This window comes from Mus musculus, chromosome 17 (assembly GCF_000001635.26).
Source record: "Mus musculus strain C57BL/6J chromosome 17, GRCm38.p6 C57BL/6J".
NCBI classification, from domain to species: Eukaryota; Metazoa; Chordata; class Mammalia; order Rodentia; family Muridae; genus Mus; species Mus musculus.
In genome coordinates this window covers 50,746,047-50,770,861 of record NC_000083.6, presented here as the reverse complement: position 1 = coordinate 50,770,861, position 24,815 = coordinate 50,746,047, and the positions used below count along the sequence as shown (strand labels likewise).

General features: G+C 42.2%; 1 protein-coding gene across 4 annotated transcripts in view; it reads left to right on the top strand.

Annotated features, from left to right (window-relative positions):
- Positions 1 to 24,815, top strand: part of Tbc1d5 (TBC1 domain family, member 5) — a 448,076-nt gene that overhangs the window by 410,338 nt on the left and 12,923 nt on the right. For all 4 annotated transcript variants that reach the window (XM_030250062.1, NM_028162.4, NM_001285991.1 and 1 more), the window contains one exon: positions 14,136 to 14,235. In XM_030250062.1, the coding sequence (XP_030105922.1) occupies positions 14,136 to 14,235 (100 nt within the window). The remainder of the gene's footprint in view (positions 1 to 14,135; positions 14,236 to 24,815) is intronic.

Here is a 24,815-nt window from a genome sequence, read left to right as displayed (position 1 = left end):
TTCATTGCTAGATATTTTTCATATTGATGATGTAGTGGTGCTATAATCATACTTGTTGAGATGCTTGCAGTATGCGTTTCACTTTGCTAGATAGAGAAGTAACGGGTAGTTAGACAAAGATGAAGAACAGAAATAGAGCTAATTAATCTTATAACTACTTAGCACAGCCTTGAGACAGAACAAGAAGGGCCTCAAATGCCAAACACTTTGAAATTATCCAGATTGTTGTCCATTGTCTTTCAGAATTACCTGTGTGAATGCTTGTTCTGCAATATACTGACCCATGTTTGCAAATGCTTGCAGGCATGCCTTTCTGAGAAAACTCAAAATATGTTCTCTTTCTTTAGATACTTTAGAAATATTGCTATAATATTCTAGTTATTTTGTGATTTTTATGGTGCTATAGGGTTCACTTTTTTTGTCCTTCTTGTCTTTTTTATTTTTTTTTTTTAATTTTACCTTTTTTAGTTTATTTTATTGGACACTTTCTTTATTTACATTTCAAATGTTATCCCCTTTCCAATTTCCCCTCTGGAAACTCCTTATTCCATCCTTCCTCCCTCTGCTGCCCACCCACTCCACCCACTCCCGCCTCCCCGCCCTGACATTCCCCTACACTGGGGCATGGAGCCTTCCCAGGAACAAGGGCCTCTTCTCCCATTGATGTCCGACAAGGCCATCCTCTGCTACATCTGTGGCTGGAGCCATGTAAAGTGACCATACAACCCTCCCTACTTTGCCCTCTGTGATACAGCACAGCTTAATTTTCTAGATTGCTAACAAGGGGTGATTTACAAATAGAACTGTTAAATATGAAGTATAGTGATTTTTAAATCACATTTCTCACATAGGTGTTATGGTAAGCCTTATATTGTGAAATAGAGTCTAAGCAAGTTTCTTGGGGTATCACCTGTTCTATCATAGTTCTGTCTGCTTTGATGCCTTCTTATCGCCATCTTGAATGATTCAACACTTTACAGTGACTTTCATGTTATGCAGCCCGTCTTCTCTAGAGGAGCTACATCTTCCTTGAGAGTTAGCAACTGAATTTGTTGCTGTACACAAAGGGAATAATACAATTTTTTCTTAGATATTTTCTTTATTTACATTTCAAATGTTATCCCCTTTCCTAGTTTCCCCTCCGAAAATCCCCTATCCCCTACCTGCCCCCCTGCTCCCCAACCCACCCACTCCCATTCCTGGTCCTGGAGTTCCCCTATACTGGGGCATAGAGCCTTCACAGGACCAAGGACCTCTCCTCCCATTGATGACTGACTAGGCCATCCTCTGCTACATATATAGCTAGAGCCACAAGTTCCACTATATCTTTTCTATGATTGGTGGTATAGTTCCAAGGAGCTCTGGGGGTACTGATTAGTTCATATTGATGTTCCTCCTATGGGGCTTCAGACCCCTTCAGTTCCCTGGGTACTTTCTTTCTCTAGCTCCTTCATTGGGGACCTTGTGCTCCATCCAATGGATGACTGTGAGCATCCACTTCTGGATTTGCCAGGCACTGGCAGAGCCTCACAGGAGACAGCTATATTAGGCTCCTGTCAGCAAAATCTTGTTGGCATCTGTCTAGTGTCTGGGTTTGGTGGTTGTTTATGGGATGGATCCCCAGGTGGGGCAGTCTCTGGATGGTAGTTCCTTCGGGCTCTGCTCCGAACTTTGTCTCTGTAACTCCTTCCATGAGTATTTTGTTCCCCCTTCTAAAAAGGATTCTGAGCTTCTAGGCTAATATCCACTTATCTGTGAGTGCATATCAAGTGACTTCTTTTGTGATTGGGTTACCTCACTCAACATGATATCTTCCAGATCCATCCATTTGTCTAAGAATTTGATAAATCTGTTGTTTTTAATAGCTGCATAGTACTCCATTGTATAAATGTACCACATTTTCTGTGTCCATTTCTCAGTTGAGGGACATCTGGGTTCTTTCCAGCTTCTGGCTATTTTAAATAAGGCTGCTATGAACATAGTGGAGCATGTGTCCTTATTACAAGTTGGAGCATCTTCTGGGTATATGCCCAGGAGTGGTATTGCTGGATTTTTAGTTTATGGAATATTTTGGGGAATAAATGCATAGTGGCAAATTCAATGTATACAACAGTTATAACCTTAAACCAGGTTTCTTTTCCATTGGACAGGTTAAGAAATACCAAAAGTAGAACTAATTTTTGTTTAAAGCTCTATTTCCTTGGTCCAGTAGATTTCAGATTTTAACAGTATACCAGTATCAGCCTAGGACTTTTTATGTGATAAATAGAAACAGAAACAAAGGAGGGGGAGGGTATGGGGGACTTTTGGGATAGCATTGGAAATATAAATGAAGAAAATACCTAATTAAAAATAAATAAATAGAAACAGAAACAAATGTAATTCACTAAAACTATGAAAATTCTTTAATAAAGCTAGAGAGATTGATATTAAAAAAAAAACAATTATCTTCAGAAGAGTTGGTTCAGAAGTGGCTAATACATGTCTCCAAACTGTGCATGTGTAAAATCATACTTCAAAGGCTTCTGGGAAGTAGCGTTGGGGCACAGTACTAATGATCTTCACTGATGACAAAGAATGCATTCACTAACGCTCAGGAGTTACTGTGAAGTGGTGGGCAGTTGTGTGTACTCGGATAGATTTGGGCCATAGTGATACCTAACGTTTGGGCCTAGTGATACATAACACGGTAAAGTGGACACCCGCAGCGTATATAGGCAGGCATTCTGTGTATGCCAGACCAGCTACATGTAGTTTGATTGTCCAGCATTTCTTGAGAATAACATTATGAACTAAGAAATGTGAAATTCAGTATATCTTAGTTGTTCCTTGATACATAATTCTTGTTGGAACCAATTCACAGTTTCAAAGCAAGCATTACAATGCAAGTAACTATACTGAGGTGCATTCGCCTTCTGAGTTTAACATGCTAGAAAAGAAAAAATATAGAAAGATATGCTGCGTAATGTTTTTGTTCTCAGTGAGCAATAATCTCATATAATTAGAGTAAATCCGTTCAATTAAGAAATTCATCCAAAATATTCCAGGCACCATTTTGCTTACTGTGTATTCTGAATCATTGTTTCTAACTTCCCATCAGAACTCTACACGGCCCCCTCTTCAGTGTTAGGAATGGCCTGCGGAGCCTTTGATGATCTTTCTGTGGCCAGCTTCATATTAGTCCTTCCCCAACTTCTCTTTAGCCTTGTAGGAGTGCACAGCTCTTAAGTTCTCTTAAGTAAAACATGCTGTCTTATACATCTTTGTTGTTTTCCTTTCCTGTCTTTTCTAACCAAAATGATTCACATGGCCACCAAATTTACAGTTCTTTCAGGTCTCAGTTAAAGTACATCATATACTCAGATCGTTACTTAATCGCTTCTAGAGTCATTCAGCTCTTACATCAGAAAGCAGGCCCCTCCTCAAGCCTGTGAACATCGGGAGGCGGTGGGCATCCTGCTTGATTCATAGCTGCTGGCTCTGCAGTATGTGTGGCAGTGCCATTGAATTCATTTGGAAGCTCTCATAGGCCTGGTTTCCCTGAGTATTCTCTAAATCAGGTGTTATAGCTGGCACTCAGCAAAAAATTAGGAATAAATTCGTGTTCTTAAAGGTTTTGTGTGCTGTTCAAGTACTTGGTATAGCAGGAATCAGTCTGACATATTGCTGAGAGATAAGGTTCCTATAATCAGCATGGTGGAAATATGGATAACTCAGAGAATTTTCCCTCTCATTTTTTCCCAAAATTTTCATAACTGTTCGTATTTATATTAACAAGAAACACATCACAGTGGTTCTGATACTTGGCTCCTATTACCATTTGTAACTTAAGGTGTTTCTTATTCCATTTCTGATCCTCAACTTGGATTCAATGCAGACTTCTATGGGAGTCATTTACTTTAGAGAATGGTGATATAAGTGTCTTAATTCATTCTCATATGGCCAATTATCTTTAATACAGTGAAACAAAAAAACAACAAAAGCAACCTTAGCCAAGGTCTTTATGTCTGGGTCAGCCATTGTGTTGGGTGCCTGCTTCTGGTGCCAGGAAGAGCTCACAGATGGTCTTGCCCAGCTCCATGAAAAACTTAAATGAAAGCCCCTGGCACAGACTGGGCAGTTGCAGTCGTTTCCCTGTCCAGTTACATTAGACAGTGGCAGGCCTGTGATTGGACAGGAAAAGAAAGGGAGGTGGAGCTAGGATTAGGGGAGACAGAGACCTCACAGGAGGAGAAGCAGGGGTGGGGATGGGGGCATGGGGGAGGGGAGGTATTGGAGGGGGGGTGCTAAGAAAGCCAAATGGAGGAGACGAGCAAGAAGAAGATCCTGATCCCGAGTGGTTTTAAACAGCCACAAGTAGCTAAGATTTTTCACAAGGTTAGAATAATTGGGGTAAAACTTTTATCATTATCAATTGGCTCTGAAATTATTGTATTGGCATCTTGTAAATTGTGATCTTATTGTTATATAAATCTGATTGGGTAATTAAGCTTTGGTGCACGCCTTTAATCCCAGCACTGGGGGGTGGGGGGGGGGGCAGAGGCAGGCAGATTTCTGAGTTCAAGGCCAGCCTGGTCTACAAAGTGAGTTCCAGGACAGCCAGGGCTATACAGAGAAACCCTGTCTCAACAACAACAACAACAACAAAAAGTCATGTTTCTACTGGTTAATTCAGTGTTGAGATGGCTGATCATGGGGTGTGTGGGGTGCTGTGTGGAATCGAGATGAACTCGCTAGCTGGGAGAGAGTAGCTGGGTGGTGGCCCACCAGTTCCTGTACTAGAACTTGAATGTGGACTGGCACGGCAGGAGAGATGGCAGGTCTACTTTTTTAATATTTCCCACAACTCTGGATGATTTCATCCACTGGTCTGATCACATACAAATGTGGCAAAAAGGAAAATGTATCATCTGGGCTCATTGGCTTGGTGGAAAAGGGAGTGTATTACAGTTACAAAAGATTATTCAGGTTTCCTGATTATAAAAAAAAATGACGATCTAAAAGATGGGACCATAGCTCTAACAGAGACATTTAAACTTTTATATACAGGCCCTTATAGAAGAGAACATTTTCCCCAGATACAATGTTTAAGACAGGCAGTCAGTCCATAACAATACTTTCATACCTCCTGAATTTCAATAGAACTAACTTACTGAAATATGCAATATGTTTTTACCTATATAAAGGGAAATTATAGAGCTTTTACAGATAGTCTTTGATAGTATAGATCAGGAAGACTTTTATCATTCAAATCCTATTTAAGGTTTCACAGACAAAGTATTTTAATTATTTGGTATTTACTTTTCTCACAAGTTATTCACTTATATTTCATATTATTTATTGCTGTTTAGGGTATATTTGTCTAGAGAATGTTGTTTGGATTGATTTGGAGTCAACTTTGGTCTTTACAAACATTCCATCTCTTTTTTCCCCATGGTAATCGGTTTTATTTGGGGGAGGTTGTGTTGGAGATTGGTTCTGAAGCTGTGATTCCATCGGGAATCTGCATTGAAGGTCCTTGTCCCCAATAGCTGGGCGTGGGGTGGGACACTGAGCGCTGTGCAGGTAGATGCAGAGAGGAACGAATAGAATTCCAATGACTCGGGGTAGAAGGGTGGGACGCAGGCGCAGGAGATGAAGCCTCTCTGCCCTGTGAGAACGGTGGGTGGCTCCTGGCCACTTCCCTGTTTGGGCCTGGGGTATCAGTGGAAGGTTTAGGAGTACCCACCCAGCCTTTGAGGTATCCAAAGCATTTAAAGTTAGCTAGTGTGTGTGTGTGTGTGTGTGTGTGTGTGTGTGTGTGTGTGTGTGTGTGTGTGTGTTTTCCATTTGCAAATCCAGATAGCCCCTGAGTGGATGCATGCATGCCACCCACCAGGAGCACAAACCGGTGTAGCATAAAACTCACCACTACAAGGTTATATGTTTGTATGTACATATGTGTAACATGCTTAGGGATGCTAGAGATTGAAGTCAGGTGTCCTCCTCACTCACTCTCCACCTCATTCACCTTATTGTTTGAGGCAGGGTTTCTTGCTGAACCACAGCTTCTTGACTAGAAAGGAATGGAAGGGAGGGCCTTTTGCCCATCTGAAGGACCTGCTTCTCCAAGTTCTCTGAGTTGACTTCATAATTTGTTCCGCCTTTGCTCGCCTGCCACTCTCCTGTACATGCACGCACAGAATCGCATACGCACACACGCATGCACACACACATGCACACGTGTGCACATACATAGCAAAACACCAGTTTGTCTAGACTAGTTGGCTAGCAAGCTCCAGAGATCAGTGTCCACATATAGTCACCACTGGATTGCATCACACATGGCTACAGCTGGATGAGAAGTTGATGCAGGGGTCCAAAGCTGGGTCTCTATGCTTGAGGCATTTCCCCAGCCAACCCTTTTGCTTTTTAAAAATGTCTTCCCTAGTATGTTGTTCACATAATAATCTTATTTTCTTGTAAATATATAACCCCATATCCTTGTAGAAAATCCAGAAAAAAAAAAAGTATAATCCCACCATGTTTTTCAAAGTCAAGACTACTTAAAAAAAAAAAAAAACTTATACATTGCAATCTTATTTTTCCAGTTAGTCATCTGTTGTATGTCTGTGAATTGTCCATCAACAGAATATTTTTAAAAAACATGCAGGGTTCACGTGAGTATATGTGCTGTCCTTGGATGCCTGACTAATATCTTCAGTTGCTTTTATGTATGCACATGGTTCCCTGGGGTAATGTTCTAGGAGTACATTGCTAGTACAAAACAACAAAAAAGTAACATTTATAAAGCACTTGTTAGGCCAAACTGTGTCCTTTATCAAGACTCTCCAATAATCCAATCCCCTAAGAATTACAGGCCATACTAAATAGTGTTACCATCTTATATTTGGGCTCAAAGAGTTGCTGACTCGTTAAAGCCCTAACTATTGTATGTGACAGGCCTCTTATACACTAATGCTAGGGCTATAGCGTTCATATTCCAGCTTGTTCTCCAGTACAGCGGCTGAACTGCTTCACACACCCATACCCTGTCATTTAATGCAGTGTAATATGTAGTCATTGTGTTCTTGTTCTATTTTTCCTGATGCTGTCTTCCAGGGCTATTGCCATATGCTTCTCTGGCTTGGGTTTCATTCACACCAAGTGTGTGTGCGCGAGTGTGTGTGTGTTTTACCCTGTGTATACCACAGCTTCCTCAGAGCATCTGCAGCCTTCCTCCTTCTCATCAAGACTTTCCGTTTCCTGTTCTTCCCACTTCTTGTTCACCCATCTGTTCAAGCAAGACTGGGCGCCTTTCCTGTCTCTAGCTGCTATTCTTGGCTGGTTCCTGCTGCTGCTGTCAGTGTTGGCTCCCATGTCTGCTTATCTTGTGATCTGAGGACACTCTTAGAAGCTGAGCAGAGCCCACCCCAGGACCCTTCTCGCCCTGTTTTGCTGCAAAACTGACAGTCACTCTTGTCCATAAGTGACCCTCAAACATGGTCTCCATTAGGGACAGTGGGAACAGCAGACTATGTGTCAGACCCTAGCATCTCACACATTACTGGAAGGAAGAATGTGAGAGAGGGGTTTCTGCCCATCTGAAGATCCTGCTCCTCTCAGTTCTCTGACTTGACTTCATTACTGGTTTTTCCTTTGCTCACCTGCCACTCTCCTGTACATGCACACAGACACTTGCATACACACACACACAAAACTTTGTTGACTGGATCCTTGTTTCCTGGAACATGCTTTTCTATCATTGCTTCTGATTCCTCCTCCTTCAGTACCTTCAGAATTCTAGAAAACATGCTCTCATTTCCATGCATCCTCCTGCATCTTCTCCAGAGCTTCCTACTCCTTTCTTGGCTTTAAGAACGTACAGACTGTATCTTCCTCTAAACTCATAGAGGCCAGGAGCCCACATCTCAACTGTTATTGTATTTTCTGCATGGCTTAACACAATGTAAATGAATGTATTTATTAATCAAGTTGATAAGGAAGTAAATAATAAATCATAAAACCTTATACTATTTAAAAAATATCAAAAAGGTACTGAAGGTATATAACTAACACCTGAAAGATGTATTTTATAAACAACCAAATTGCATAATATTCAGCCAACTTAATGCCCCTGTAGAAATGCCTTTCTTCTTTTAAATAAGGTCTCACCATGTAGTGCAGGCTGATCTTCAACTGCCAGCAATCTTCCTGCCTCACCCTTACAAGCAGTGGATTTGAAATGTACTACAATGATAAACCATTTCTAAACATTTTAGAAAGGAAATAGTTTAGTGAACCACTAGAAGTTAGTATCTCCATTACAGTTGGTAAATGTGCATTAAATCTTTGCTAGGAAAGCGTAGAACATGAATGTGAGTCCATCTAGGGAAGACATGGGCGAGCAGCCAAGGGATCTGGTTCTTGGTTGGCTGCCTAACCTGGAGCATATACTCCCAGAGAATATGGCTGACAGGAATATCTGTCAGTAAATGAGAGGATCTGCCACACAGGTTTGTTGTGAAGAGTAAATGGATCCATACATGAAAAGCTCATTGTGAGGGTCTATATACGCTCAGCCCATGGAGTGGCACTGTTAGCAGGTGTTCTCCGTGGTGGAGTAGGTGTGGTGTCACTGTGGGCGTGGACTTTAAGACCCTGATCTTAGCTGCTGGAAGCCAGTATTCTGCTAGCAGCCTTCAGATGAAGATGTAGAACTCTCAGCTCCTCCTGCACCATGCCTGCCTGGATGCTGCCACACTCCCACCTTGATGATAATGGACTGAACCTCTGAACCTGCAAGCCAGCCCTAATTAACTGTTGTCCTTGTAAGAGTTGCCTTTTTATCTGTTCACAGCAGTAAAACCCTAAGACACTCATTGTCCAGTTTATTTAATATCACTCTCCAAAAAGTTAGATGCTAGCTTTTTTTCTTTTCTAGTAAAGTATCCCCTGCCCTCTAACTCTTACCTATAAGGCTTCCAAATACAGTTTGCTGTGGTCTGTAGGTAGCCCAGCCTCGGGTGTCCAGTTCTTGCCTTATATATGGATTTGCTCTTCTAAACGTAGGACAATGCTGGATTCTGATGTCCCTTATTGATCTTTTGCCACATGAAGTTTAGAAACCAGAAACTACTATTTTCTGACAGTGAATCATAAATTTCTGTTCTTTAAGCCAGTTTCATTGTTTTAACTTAATTATGTTTTTAAAAACCGAAAAACTATATGACTTGACTTATTGAGTGTATGTCCTGGCAGGAATCTCCATGCATACTCATCTCCTTCTTCCATCATTTCTGGCAGACAGAGGTGTAAAGAAGAATTAAAGAACTTGTCAAAGTTATTCAACTAGAAAATGGGAAAAATGGGTTTTGAACCCAGGAATGTCTACTCCAGAATTCCATCATGACCCCACCACATTCCTTCCTATTACAGATAGTAGACGATGCAAGCAAGAGTAAACACAGTGAGCGGTTCCTTTCAGGACCATTAAGTGGTTGTTTTCATATGACCTCAGGGTGATTGGGCAAGCATTTCTTTTTTATTCAGAAGGCCAGTGTAATGAAAGGGAGTGACTGAAGCTGCCTTGTGGAGAGTATTGTTAGCTGCAGGGAGTGTACAGCCTGAGACACTAAGATAGAGATTAAAGTGGCTTCTGACAGTTTTAGAATTGCAATTATATAATATGATGAGAATAAGCGGCAAGCCACCCTTTGTTCCCACGTGATCCCATTTCTATTTATAAGCTGAGTGATAGCTGAAGGCTTTCAGAATGTTTTTCACATTCAGCAACCTCGTTGGGGATGAGAAACTGCATTTCAGAGTGCCAAATATAAGAGATTCTTGGCCCTTTGCACCTGCTTCAACCAGAGCAGTCCTCTTCAGTCTTAATGACCTTTCCCCGAAAATGAAGGTTTGAATGAATAAATGTGCCCTTTCCACAATGTTTGTGTGGATTCTGTATGTGTTGAGATTATAACAGAGCTCTTATAACAGAGCCCCCACATGAAAACGAAAATTTAGAAATTGTAGTTTCTTATCCTTCTAAATTTAGCAGCCAAGTACCTAGGGTAACCCATAGTTGCAAACCTTGTTCTGCCCATGGTCTCTATCAGATAGTGATAGCATCTAGCATGGCAGAGTAGCAGAGTGTGGACATTTGAGCTGCAAGCGCTTCTCCAGCTGCCCAGTACCTCACACCAGAAGGCCACACACAGCTCTTTTCTCTAAAATGTGTCCCTCCCAGCTTTCCCAAAGCAAGGCACTAAGTGCAATAAAGGCTTCTGAATAAGATAAAGTTCCTAAAGGCTGTTGTGTTTTAACTGATGTGGCTGCTAATCTAATAAACCATTACCCCACGTAAACAGAGTTTATTTCAACCAGGAAGCTTCTCTTTTCTGGTGTTCTTTGTATACTCTGGGTTGTCAATACCCTACCTACTAGCTACAACCAGACCCTAGCTTGAGTCCTAGGCTAGATGCTGGTTGGGTTTGTTACCACAACCAACAGATGACTCCGTGAAGGCTGCAAGAGGCTGGGGCCAAGCTTCCCAGAGCACTGTTTCTTGTTTCATTATAAGACTTGTGCACTCTACTGTATGGTCCACTTTCATGTCCCAACTCATTACCACTTTAAGTGCCTTGGGAGCAGAATTTGAGTATACATCCTCCAGAGGGTTGAGTTTCCACCAGGGCTGGAGAGGGAGATGGCCAAAGGCCACATGACTTGTCAGTGACAAGACAGGAATGGAACTTAAGTTTCTCTCATACAACAGCCGCCCACGTTCAACCATCTCTCAATACATAGGGGGCAGCTTCAAAATTGAATATCACAGGGAGGGTTCTGTTACTCCCTTCAGTCTGTGAGTTAGGAACTTGGACAGGGTTCATCAGGCTGTGCTTTGCTCCAGGTAATATTAACTGGATCTCTCTTCCTTACCTGGCTACAGCTATGATGGACTAAAAGATACCAGAACAACATTTTATCATGTCTAGAGTCCCACTGCTTCTCCTATGGCCATTCCTCCACCATGATTCTCTCTTGGATGCTCTAACCTGAACCTCGTATATAACCTCGAATATGTTAGGGAAAGCAGAATTTGCCAGGCTTTTAAACTTTCCCCAACGTGACATAGCTTGACTTTACGGCAGTCTCCAAATGAAGGCAGTGAGGCCAGTACAGATGCAAGAGATGGAGAGGGATTCTTGTAGGCTAACGAGACCACATGCACTTGAAAGAGAAGGAATATATGGTACCATCTCCTCAAACTGACTGCAGCTTTCACAGATGAAGAAATGCAGCCTTCTCTAATTGCCACAGCTATCTTACAGAACAGAGATGTGGAAAGGGATGGAGAAAGGAAGAGAGAGAAGCGGCCTGAAACAGCCCATCCATCCCTTTCACCTTGATGCCCGGTTAGAGTTGGATAGGTAACTCTGCCTGTCCCCATTAGCATCCTTCGGTTTAGCTCCTGGTGCTCTTTATCCTTATTGGAGAGCAGGGGAAGCTGTTGAACTTCACAGGAGACATAAAGAACATGGGAAGTGCTTGTGTAATACTCACTTTTCGAGCGCTGCTACGTCTGGCTTTGTCAAACATTTCAGTGCACATTGCTAAGACCTCTTGAGGTTGCAGTTCAGTCACTGCTTCTTCAGTGCTGTGTACATGTGTCTTCAAAGTGCAGCACACCTACAAGGGACCTTTTCAACTATAATTCCCACCCAACCAGCCAAATTATAATTGCTCTTTTAAAAAGAAGAGCGATGCCTCGCTCGGGAGGTCTCTCTCCCCTCTTGTTCATGGCACAGAGGACTTTTATATCAGAACGAAGGCATCTGAGACTGAAAAGCCCATGTGCTTACTGGTGCCGGCCCTGGCCACCCCTTTGCTTTTCTACTCTAGCTGTCTTGGCTAAAGTATCCCAAATTTTAAGGATTATTCCCTTTCTCTGAGGAAAAAAAAAAACTCCCAAAATACTACAAATTTCTCTAGGAAATTGTTCACATGTTTAATTTTTCCTTCAAAATAAAGACTTTATCATCATCTTCTCCTTCTTCTCCTCCTCCTCCTTCTCCTTCTCCCTCTCCTTCTCCTTCTCTCTTTCCTCTTCCTCCTCTTCTTCATCCTCCTCCTCTTCTCCCTCCTTCTCCTTCTCCTCCTTTTCCTTCTACTTAGATTGTTTTTTGGAATTTAATGACTCAGCCAAGAGGACCTTTTTCTAGAAACAAACAAAATGCCCCAGCTTCATATCAAGAGAGGAAACATAAGAATAGCTACTTACCAGCTGCTGGGAAAGCTCACATTTTAAGAGATTATCGTTGTCTAGACAATAATAAAGTTTCTGTGACAAACAGAGGTCTTTGGTTTCGTGTGTGTGTGTGTGTGTGTGTGTGTGTGTGTAGAAAATGGAATTGCCTAGGAAGTATAGGCTAGTGAAACACAGTTTTCCATTTTAATTTTTATTGCTCGGTATTTTTAAAGACATTAGTTGGCCAACACAAAACCAACTCCATGTTTTGTTCTGGGCTTTCTGTTTCATCTTGTTTTCGTATTTATGACTTACCGGTTTTTCATTTTTTTTCTTTTGACTTTCGTTTTGTTTTGTTTAAAAAAAAAAGAAGAGAGAGAGGGAGCATAAAACTTGTTGGTAGAAAGGTAGAGAAAAGCCAACACAGGCTGAGGGAGGAAACACATGATGAAAATAGATTGTGTGGAGTAAAATGTATATTTTATGTATGTTTTATACAGCATTGTATGTTTACAGGTAGCCAAAGCTAGAATTCAATTAGGAATACTTGAGATTCTGTTTGTTTGTTTGCTTGCTTGCTTTACCTTTTTATTGATTCTTTGTGAGTTTCACATCATGCATCCCAATCCCACACATCTCCCTGGCTCTTCATATCCTCCCCCTGCCCTTGTATATGTGGGGAGTCCCCACAAAAGAAAGCAAAAAATAAAAATAAAAATAAAAACACACACAAAAAAAAGAACCTAGAAACATCTCCTTGTGGAAGCTGTAGTATATCCTTCGTCCACACATCTTTGCTTGCAAATGTTCATTGCAATGAGTCTTATTGGTCTGGTTCAAGGGCTCTGGCTTTTGCTAACCCATCAATACTGGATCCTCACTGGGACTCCTCTCAGATAACCTGCTGTTGCCCTATGTCTTGGGGATCCTGTGCCTTTGAATCTGCAGGACTGGCAGATCCTATGTTTTCACACACTCCAGCAGTTCATAGATGGGGTAGATGTTGGGTGGGCCAAGTCAAAGCCCTGGATCGTGGCCTGAATGGTGGCTGAATTGGTCAGCCAGTCAGCTCTCCAGAACTCGCACCTTTAGCAGAAGCTCTCTAGCACTGCTTTGGCTAACACACCCCATGCTGTAGCTGACATGGGGCAAGGTCAGCTCTCCCTGGCTCATGCCCTCAAAACTGGCTCACCTGTGCCCCTGCCACCAGGGCTAGCTGTACTGTGGTCTTTAGAGGTAATATGAGCCACATACATCAACACAGACCCCTATTGCTGCAGGGCCATGGACCCAGACATGGCTCTCAACTGTAGCATGGGCTAGGACTTCACCATGATTTCAAGTGGCAGAGTAGGCTACTCACATGAGGCTGTTCCTCTACGTCCTCACGTCTCCAAGTCCGTCTCTCTTCACAGTGCTCAAACTGTTCCACTTCTCTTTCTGTCCTATTTGTCTACCACGTAGTAGGGTGTCTTCTGAGTCTCATGGTCTCATGACATGGCGGCAGGTGGGTCTCTGTATGTCTTCAGCCCACGTACACCTTGAGATTTTTTTTCAAAGTGTCTTTTTCACTCTTTTTGATGATGATGGTAGTAGTGGGCTTTTTGTTGTTGTTGTTGTCGTCTGTATTTGGAGGCTGTGCATGATGGTGCAGACCTTTAATCCTAGCACATAGGATTCAGAGGCAAGTGGATCTCTGTGAGTTCAAAGCCAGTGTGGTCTACATAGAGAGTTCCTGGCTAGCCAGGGCTACAAAGTAAAACCTCATCTCAAAAGTAAAACAACAACAACAATATTATTATTATTATTATTATTATTATCATTATTATTAAAATACGGGGAGGAAAAAACTTAAGATCACATGTAATACTTAACTTTTTAAAAATCTTTTTCTCCTTGGTTTTAGGAAGAAGAACTAGAGGCTCAGATCTCCTTCCTACAAGGCCAGCTGAATGACCTGGATGCCATGTGCAAGTACTGTGCAAAGGTCATGGACATGCATCTTGGTAGGTGACAGTGGCACTGCTGTGCGCTGAGCCCACAGTCAGCTCTTTCTGAGTGAATCCTATCCTTCACTTCTCACAGAGACCCCTGTGGTGGAGGAACTGTCGCTACTGTCTGTACTGTTGCAGAGACTAGGACAGGGAGTAAACTGTCCTGAGGTCCATCACAGAGAAGCAGAGTAGGAATTCCAACCAAAAGAAAGCCAATGGATGCTTTACCTCCTGACTGCCATGCTGCCGCTGGAGATGTCTGTCTCCAGCAAACAAAAACGCTGAGCTCTTGAAACCAGCCAGATACATTGCCTAGGCCGCCCGTCTGCAAGCACTGATACAGTTCCTAATTTGATAATGCTTTCTCTAGTTTATTAGCTATCCATCACAACTGCAGGAACTTATAAAATAGAAATGTCCTAATTACAAGTTCAGATTACGTGAGTCATAAGTGTGCCACATCAAGAGATCTTCTGGTATTACCATTTGTGAAGGTCCCATGCTTAAATTGGTCTGCTGAGGCACTTTGTGTCCCTACAGTAAGTATGTGTTACTTGCAGAAGCATCTGTGTGGCTAGTGGTACTTTGTTCTCAGCCCATATGCAGTATGCTGCTCTAGGATAGCATGGCAGAGTGTCAGCACCAGCTACTCTTAAGAACTCAGGACACACAGACATGGTCAAACGTGCGCACACACACACAAGCATGTTCATCTCTGAGAGGAAACCAGAGGGTGTCCAACGAGGCCCCCTCCCACCAGCAGTTCCTCCAGGAGTAACCCATCCTGGGAATTTGCCCTGGTGATGAATTGTCCACCTTCAGACCCCATCAAGCAGTCTCTTAAGCCTTTGAGGTCATGAGTCTATAACATGGGAACAATATGACTGTCATTTGGATTAGCCTGACCCACATTGACTTCAAATGAGTAATAAATATTGTCTTAAGATATGGAAGATGACAGTCTAAGTCTGCTCTACTCTAAGTCATTTTCTCCTCTCAAGCCTCTGTTTGGGAAAGTGGGAAGAGGCAGAAGCGGTAGAAGAGCCTGGTAGATCTGTGGGTCAGCAGAGTTGGCTACTGCCTGCCACAGCCTTAACCGCAGTCCAGTTGTGTCTGCTTCCTCTCCTTCCAAATCCTTTCCATACTTGTTTCTTGATGATCGTTTTAAAAGCATATGGGACTGGGTGTGTATGCCTCTTAAAGTCTCTTAATGTGATCATACTAGGAAATGCATCAAAAAGAAGCAGTGGGGATGGGAAGGTGACTCTGGGTAAAGCACCAGCCCCCACAAACCTAAGAACCTGTGTGTGGATCCCCAGAACTGTGGTCTTAAAAAAATGTTGCACATAAACACAAGCCTCCATCATCACAAAGGCACCTCCATGCAGAGATGGGAGGCAGAGGCAGGAAAACCATCAGAAGCTCCTGGGCTAACTGACCTGCCATAGCTGGGAAGACTCTCTCACTCATGTTAGAGAGACAAGGGCTGATATGGAACATTGTTGTCTGACCTTTATGTTCTATGTGGTCCAGGCATGCACATACACATTTGCGCAGCACACATATACCTAAAAGAATATAAAGCATTTATGAGATAGCTCATATAGAAATGTGTTCTAGATGATTAATTTGTGTTGTTTAAATATAATTTAATTTTAAAGTATCAGGGTGAATAAATTTTCAGTTTCCTGGCTACTTGAGTCAGTGATGCTTTTATTATTTTGGATTTTGATTTTAAGCAAAAAAAGTGCTTGGGAGAAAGATTTACCAAAACTTAAAAGAATTCCTTCTATGTAATTTCTCAGTTGTTTGCTTGTAAAGCGTGTTACTAAAGCCTGGGAATTTCAGAGCAGCCCTTAATCTGACTTTAGTCTGTTAACCAGTGCTAAGGGGGCATTTCTGGAGGCACGGGAGGGGGCGGGGCTTCATTCCAATGGAAAGAAGAGTCCATGCCAGCTGTGAGTGTCCAGCTACCTACAGGGGTGGGTTTGTTCTGTGCATCTGTTTCACTCTCAGACAGAATCCTTCATGGAGCTGTTCACTTCCTTCTCCATATAAATAGCATGACTACGTTTTTAAAAGTAGGTTTGAAGGATGCTGTGAAGAACTGCCCTTCCCAACACTCATGGATGCATCTTAGCATCTGTACAAAGCAACAGCAATTACTTCTGGTTATGGTTGAGTTTTCACCTGAAGAAAGATTTGTATAAAACACAAAAATTTGGTTCAGGTGATGCTCTTGATTTGTCTAACTCATGCAAGTATTATTTTAATTACTTTTAGCATTCTTTGCATATGATGACTTTAATTTTCTAATTTAAAAGATCAAAATTGGGATGACTGAAATATTAGTAAGATCTTGGCTATGTTATATCAATGTAGTCTATAAAGATTAAACTAGTTTTTATTTACTCATATGGATTAAGTTTTAAAAGCAGGTAGCAAAATGTATTTGATATGAAAATAATCATTTACAGCAATTGCTTGGCTGAAAGAAAGATTGTAAGAGGACTTACTGAGGAACCTAATCTTTATACTTCAAAATATAAGGCAGTCACGGAAACTGTGTGGGCAGCTTAGTGTGAGCTGCGCTTGGAGGTCAGCCTGTGTACAGAGAGTACAGGAGACACTGCTGAGAATGCAGGGTGCTACAGAAGAAACAGAGAACCTTGTCCTGGCTCTGCACTTAGCCCTGCCTGCCCGTGAGTGGCCTCAGTAAAATGAGATAAGAATATCATCAGTCTTGCCAGTTTGTTGCCAAGATGTATTTTTAAACACTAGGACGAGGACATGACTCAAATGGGATATTCAACGGGATCATTTCCTCTTTCCCTTTTGAGTCTCAGGAAGCTCACGGTCATAGCACTTAGTTCTGGCTTATCCAGGACCCCGAGACTTGTTAGTTGAAGATCTGGGACCAGTATTATATACCTAATACATACTGATTTATCAAATGATACTAAAAGATTTTCAGAATTCGGTCTGTTTGCCCTAACCTTAGTTTGTGAACAAGAATAACTTAATCACGGCTTGGTGCCTGAGCACTTCCTAACATGAAGCCCACTGAGCCTTGGCTCTGTGCAGGCTGCAGGCTGCCAAAGTGTGTGCCATCTGAGAGTGTTACTATACCAGTTACTTCTCAGGATTCTTTGTCTTGTTCATTACCTTCTTGATGTTCTGTTCATGTCAAGAGAATTCATTATTATTCTCAATTTTTATCATGTGTGCAATAAATGACTTAAAATGTCAAGTGCTAATCAAGACTGTTTTATAACTGATAGCAGAACAAATAAAGAAAAAGCTTTTGGAAGAAAAATTATATAGTAATGTTTGTTCAAATGGCTGGCAGGCTGGTTCATCTCCTCCTGGCCTGGAGCTCAGTGCTGAGGGAGGATTTGTCTCGTCAGAGTCCTAATTTTATTAACTCCATGTAAAATGCAAAGATTTAGAACTGAAAATAGTTTTATTAGATCTAAATTTTCCCTGTCAATTTCAGACTATTTTTTTTTTTACTTGTTCATTATTCTGTTACTATAGTTACTCCCTGCTCACCCTCCTGACAAGCTATTGACAATGTTAACCTCTGGGGCTGAGCTCAAGGTAGTTTAAAAATTGCTGAATTTCATATAGATGTGCACATGAATGGCAGCCTGAACTTGTGTGATCTTACGGAGCTGGACTGTGCGGTGGCTGTTTTCAGTATGCATTAGCTCTTACTCTACACAATCCCCGTGCCCACAGCAGGCAGCTCCAAACTGACCTACCTCCACTAGATTGGGAAGTAGAGCCTCTTTTCCAGTCACAGGCTGCCTTTATGTGACACTTGCAATGGAAGGGTCCTTTGCAGTGATGTAGAGGAATTGTCTTTCTCTGCTCTCACTGAGAGTGCAGTAGCTGATAGCTTCAGAGAACAGTAAAGTCACTTGCAGCTGGAGCAATGGCTCAACGGTTAAAGACACTTCTGCTTCTGCAGAGAACTAGCATTCAGTTCCCAGCACCCACATCACAGGGTGCACACCACCTTTTACTGTAGATCTAGGAAATCCAACACCCTCTGTTGGCTTTTGCAGGTAATTGTATATAAAGACACACACACACACACACACACACACACACAATATTTTTTAAAGAATATTAAACCTGCCATACCAACATCTTCACTTAGAACGGCAGCTTCTAGCCTTGTGAAAGAATACAGTTCTATTCTGTTCCATCTCTATGTTTGACATACTGTTTTAACCACATCCCCTGGAAACTAGTCCAACATAATTAAGCTGTGAGTAGTGAGATGAGATCAGATCATCTCATTTTCCCCTCAAGTAAAAGCCGGCCAGTGGTAGGCTTTCCCCAGGCCTGGCAGCTCTGTGAGGTGCTCTTCACTCACACGCTTGGAAGATGGCTTGGGGAGCCCCTCAAAGACCCAGAGGCCAGAATGGAGCCAGTGCCCCTAAGGAGCTTCCCTGTGAGCTCCACCTCCAGGCTTCTCCAGCACTTCACTGGCCAGAGTGATGCCACATGCCCAGCTGCAGCTGCAAGGACAGTGTGTGTACACAGTGTCACCAGGAATGTACTGGTGAGACAGGAGGCACCTAGTGACCGCTGCTGCGTCCTCAGACCTGATAGTCACTGGGATTGGGACCTTTAATCCTGGGGCTCTTACCAAGGAATAGTTCTGGGGGATGTGACCTTTGGAATGCAAAACATTCTCACTCAGACCCCTCATGAAAAACACCACATTTTGTGTTGCCCTTCTCCCCTTCTCTGCCTGACCCTGCTCCTGTGAGCCATCCTTGCCTCTTTGGAGGTGATGGGCTCCTGGAAGGTTCACAGCAAAGCAGCAGCCAAGAAAAGTAGGTTTGAACTTTATGACTCACAGGACGTAGCAGTATAGCCAGTGTGGGTTTGTAAGATCCCATGTGGACCCTGTCATATCAACAGAGCCCTGTCATATCAGGGTCACCTCAGCTCAGGTGTGCAGAAATCTTGTGGTAAAGCTCCATTCCCACTAAAGGCAGTTCAAGGATCTGCAAGTTTCTGTGGCCATGCCACGCCTAATGTGCTAAGCCAGATCGGGTGTGGTTAGTAGTTGGATGGGAATCCCAAGGTTTGAACTTGTCAGTTGAATGCAGCTAACTACAGGTCACCTATTGTCTCATTTCAGTAAATGCCCAGTATTAACTCCTCTGCTTTGTCTCCCCCCCGTCCCTGGGGAGTCCTGGGAAAGGGCTCATCTCTCACCAGCATTTGAAAGTCCTCTTGGATCTAAAGAAAGTTCTGTTTCTATACATCTCTGGGTCTCTGCCCCAACTAGAGCAACAGTAACCTTTGGGAACACCCGAAGGCATGTTGAGTGTGATTCTAAAGCCTTGGGTCTTGGTTACAGTTGACCACTGGCCTCTCTGTGACGTTAGGGGTAGAAGCCAGGTAATGTGGCCATAGCCTTTGACTTTACAGCAAACTGTAAAGGGCAGAGGTCCAGAAAGAGCAGCACTCCTGCTGTGGCTTCTGCAGATCCTCTCTGCTAGCCCCTGCACTGTGGGCATGGCCTCCAGGGGCCAGCTTCCCCCACGTTTCCTCTGATGATCCTGTATCCATTGCCAAACCTTCCTCTTAGGCCTAGGATTTGTCCTCAACTGGCTCTAGTGACCCAGCTGGAGCTGAGAAATATGACCTTTGCAGTTCAGTGTCTTAGCAAACCACCCAGTTCCTCAAATCTCTGCCTTAAAACAAAACAAAACACCCAGTTGTAAAAGCAACACTATTGTTTGGAATCCCCCCAGGCTTTCAAAGCAGTTCCCCTCCACTTCCCCCAGGTAGTTGTTAATGTCTTGCTGAGTGGATCCTGGTGTTAGGTTTGTTTAGCTGACAGATAACCAAGTTGTTTTAGACTCTTAGGAAAATCAAAAACATGTGTTCCCTAACTATATCTATTATTCCAACTTGCTTTCTTGTTTTGGAGCAAGACTTTGTATTAGCAAAGGACTTAAGTCAATTTTCTCAGTTAGTGAGAGCTGCTGTCAGCTCTTGCCCTGTGGGAAAGCACTCACCAGCACAGCTTAGAGACCTATTCTTACTGGAAATTCTAGTAAATGTTAGAATCTAAGCCATCTTTGCTTTGCTCGTTTTTTAAAATACTTTTTAGACCTCTTTAGAATAACAGTGTGTTGAGATGTAAGCTCCAAGAGTGTTTTTCTGTTTGGTTTTTACTTGGGAAATATTTTTTTCTTTGCCCATAACATAATACATGGAGCATTTTTGCAGGGCTAGAAAGATCCTTGGGCTAGAAAAGCTCAGACAAGATATCATGCTAGGTACTCATGAACACATACATGTGATAATGTCAAAGTGTATGTGTGCATAAGATATACCAAGTCTGTAACTACTTCTAGGAAATGACTGGAGGGGCACTGTTTGTATGGGTGGGCTGAAAGGCTGCTCAGAGAGAAAAGATGATATGTTATCTGAAAGGAAGTATATTAGACAGGGTTCTCTAGAATCACAGAATGTCTAGAATCATATATGGAATGTCTTTTTCTATTGAGGGAATTTATTATGATGACTTACAGTCTGTAGTCTAACTCCCTAACAAGAGTCTCCCCCAGACCAGCCATAACATATATGCAGAAGACAAGAGACTCATGCCTGCTGCTTCACTTCTGTGAGCCCCCACAAGCCTGGCTTAGTTGAGTCCACAGGCTTGCTCTCCTGGTATACTCAGCCCCTCTGGCTCCTACAGTTCCTCACCCCCACCCCACCTTTTCAGGGTTCCCCCACCTTGTAGAGGAAGGACCAGATAGATACCTCCACCTAACATTTAGCTGTGGGTCTCTGCATCTGCTCCCATCATATGCCAGAAGCAACTTTTTTGATGATGCCTGGACTAGACACTGATGGATCTATGAGTAGAACATCATTAGCAATCATTTCATTGTTTGTTTGTTTGTTTGTTTGTTGTCTGTGAGTATATGTGTGTGTTTTGTTGTTGTTGTTGTTGTTGGGATTGGTTGTTGTTTTTTTTTCCGTTTTTTCTTTGTTTGAGTGGTTGAGTGGGTGGATGGATGGGGGTTTTAGGAGATTTGTTTTGTTTCTGTTTCTGCCAGATGTGTTTAGTTCTATCCTAGGTCTCTGGGTTACCCAGCCTTTGGTTCCTGACCCTCTAAGAAGTGGAGGCATGGGCTCTCTCTCACAGTATGGGCCTCAATTTGGACCAGTCATTGATTGGCCACTCGTACAAATTCTGTGCCACCATTACCCCAGCAGATCTTGCAGGCAGGACAGGTTATAGGTTGAATGTTTTGTGGCTGGGTTGATGTCCCAGTTCCACCACTAGAACACTTACCTGGTGTTTACAGAAGATGGCTGGTTCAAACTCTGTATCCACCATTATTAGAAGTCTTCACTAGGGCCACCCTCATAGATTCCAGGGAGTTTCCAGACCTCCCCTGAAATGCCCCCTAATTCCAATAGTTTCTTCTGGTATTCTCTCCCACTCTCTGTTCCCCTATATGGTCTTTCTTGTTCTCATACCCACCTGTCCCCAGTCCACCCATGAAATCTGTTCTAGTTCCCCTAACCGGAAGATCCATGCATTCCACCCCCACACCCCTTGAGCCATCCTTGTTACTTTACCTCTCTGGGTCTATGAATTATAGCATGGTTATCCTTTATTTTACAGCTAACATACCATGTGTATCTTTCTGGATCTGGGTTACTTCACTTAGGATGATATTTTCTGGTTTCATCCATGTGCCTGCAAACTTCATCATGTCATTGTTTTTAACAGCTGAATAATACTGCATTGTGTAAATATACCACATTTTCTTTATCCATTCTTCAGTTGAGGGAGATCTAGGTTGTTTCCAGTGTCTGGCTATAATGAAGAAAACTGCAATGAACATAGTTGAGCAGTTGTCCTTGTGGTATGACAGAGTATCCTTTGGATATGCCCAGGAGTGGTATAGCTGGCTCTTGAGGTAGATCGATTCCCAATTTCTAAGGAACCGTCATATAGATTTCCAAAGGGACTGTGCAGTTTTATACTCCCACCAGCAATAGAGGAGTGCTTTCCTTTCTCTGTATCCTTAACAGTATGAGCCATCACTGTGTTTTTTATCTTAGCCATTATGACAGGTGTAAAATGGAATCTCAAAGTCATTTTGATTTGCATTCCCCTAATGGCTAAGGACATTGGTGATTTTAAGTATTTCTTAGCCATTTGAGATTCCTCTGTTGGGAATTCTCTGTTTAGCTCTATAATACATTTTTTTTAATTGGGATATTTAGTTTCCTGAGTTCTTTATATATTTTGGATGTCAACTCTGACAGATGTGGAGTTGGTGAAGACCTTTCCCATCTTGTGGACTGCCCTTTTGTCCATTTGAAGGTGTTCTTTATCAGACATGGAGTTGTTGTAATAGCTGAATAATATTCCATATGTAAACATACCACACTTTCAATATCTATTTGTCAGCTGATGTTTGCCATTCTCTGACCATTGTGAGTAAAGCAGCAATGAACGTGAACCAAGGAAGAGTCTCTAGAGTAGGCCACAAGACCTGTGGGTATATACTGAAGAGTGGAAAAGCTCAATCCTTTGCTCCATCCATCTCTAGCTTGCTGAGGAACCTCCATGCTGATTTACATAGTGGCTGCACCAGTTTGCACTCCAACCACAAGTGGCTATGCTGCTCTTTCTCCTTTTCCATACCAGCATTACAGTCTTGTCTTTTTATTCTGACTGGGATAAGAAAAATCTCAAACGATTTTAATTTACATTTCCTTGATGGATGAGGAGATTAAACATTTTTCAAAATGTTTCTCAGACATTTATATTTCAGCCTTTGAGACTCTCTTGTTTATCTCCATGAAATTAGGTTGTTTGTTTTCTCGATATTTACTTTTTTGTTTTGGTTTGGTTTTAGGGGGTTTTGTTTTTGTTTTTCTGTTTTTGTTTTTGTGCCACATGTATAACTGGTTTAAAAAAAAAATCTCACCACACTGTGGGCAGCCTCTTCAAGTGATGGTGTCAGTTTCTGTACAGAAACTTTTTAGTTTTCTGAGGTCTAATTTATTAGTTGTTGATTTTAACGCCTGCACTATTGGGTCCTATTAAAGATATCCTTCCCTGTGCCAGTGAGTTCAAGCATATTCTCTACTTCTCTTTCAGATCTAGGTATCAGGTCTTATGTTAAAGCCCTTGATCCACTGGAGTCAAGTTTTGCCTGGGGTTGAAAGACAAGGACTAAGTTTCATTCTTTTTCATGTATTTACCCAGTCTGACCAGTGCCATTTACTGAAACTGCTGTCTTTTCGCCAATGTGTGTTGCTGGCCTTTTTATCAAAAATCCAGTGGCTATAGAGTATTGGATTCTATGTTCTGCTCCTCAATTCTGTCCCACTCATCAGTGTGTCTGTTTTCTATCAGTGCCATGCTGTTTATGGTGATAGTGCTGTGGCACGGCTTGCAATCCGGGTGGAGGCGGCAGCGGCAGCGGTGGCAGCCAGGATTGTTTTGGCTAGCTTAGATCTTCTATATGTCCTTGTCAAATTTAAGATTATTTGTTCAATTTCTGTGAAGAACTGCATTAGAATTTTGGTGGAGATAGCCTTGAATCTGTAGACTGCTTTACGGAGGGTAGTCATTCTCATAATATCCTCCAGTCCACAAACATGGGAGGTCTTGACCTCTTCCGTTGTGCTCTTCAGGTTTTTGCCTCAGTACCCAGTTTTCATTGTCCCAGTCTTTCATTTCCTTGGTTAGATTTATTCCAAGATTTGTTTTGTCTAAAGCTATTACTTATGCTACTTTTTCCTTTATTTTCCTCGTGCATATATTATTTGAATATAGGAAGGCTACTGCTTCCATGTGCTAACTTGTATCCTGCTACTTTGATGACTGTTGCTGCTGGAGTCCTTTCAGTATAAAGTCATATCATTTGCAAATGAAGATGCTCTGACTACTTTCCTAGTTGTATCCCCTTTATCTCCTTCACGTCTACTAGCTGAGACTTCAATGACTGTGTTGAACAAGAGTGGAAAGAATGGATATCCTCACTTGTTCCAGATTTTAGTAGAGTTTTTCTCCATTTCTGATGATGTTGGCTATAGGCTTCCTGTTCATAACCTTTGTGATGGTGTAATATATCCCCTGTGTCCCAGCTCTCCAGAACTTTTATCATGAGTGGATACTTGTCAGAAGCCTTGACTGGTTTTAAAGTCTATTTTGTCGGATACTACTAGAATACACCTGCTTGGTTTTTTGTTCCATTTGCTTGGAACACCTTTTCTTCATCCTTTTACTCTAAGGTCGTGTAGGTGTGGGTCATGAGGTCTGTTTCTTGCAGGCAGGAAAAAAAAAAAAAAAGGAATCCTATTTTCTTGTCCAAGCAGTTAGTCTGTGAGTGTTTATTGGAAAAGTTGAAATCATTATTTTTTAATGCGTATTAATATTTTACTTTTGTGGCTTTCAGTAAGACCTCTCTTATAATAGTTTATTTTTATTTTACATGTTTGAATGTTTTACTTGTACATATGTCCCTACACTACATGTGTGCATGGTGCCCACAGAGCGCAAAAGAGGGTGGCTAACCTGC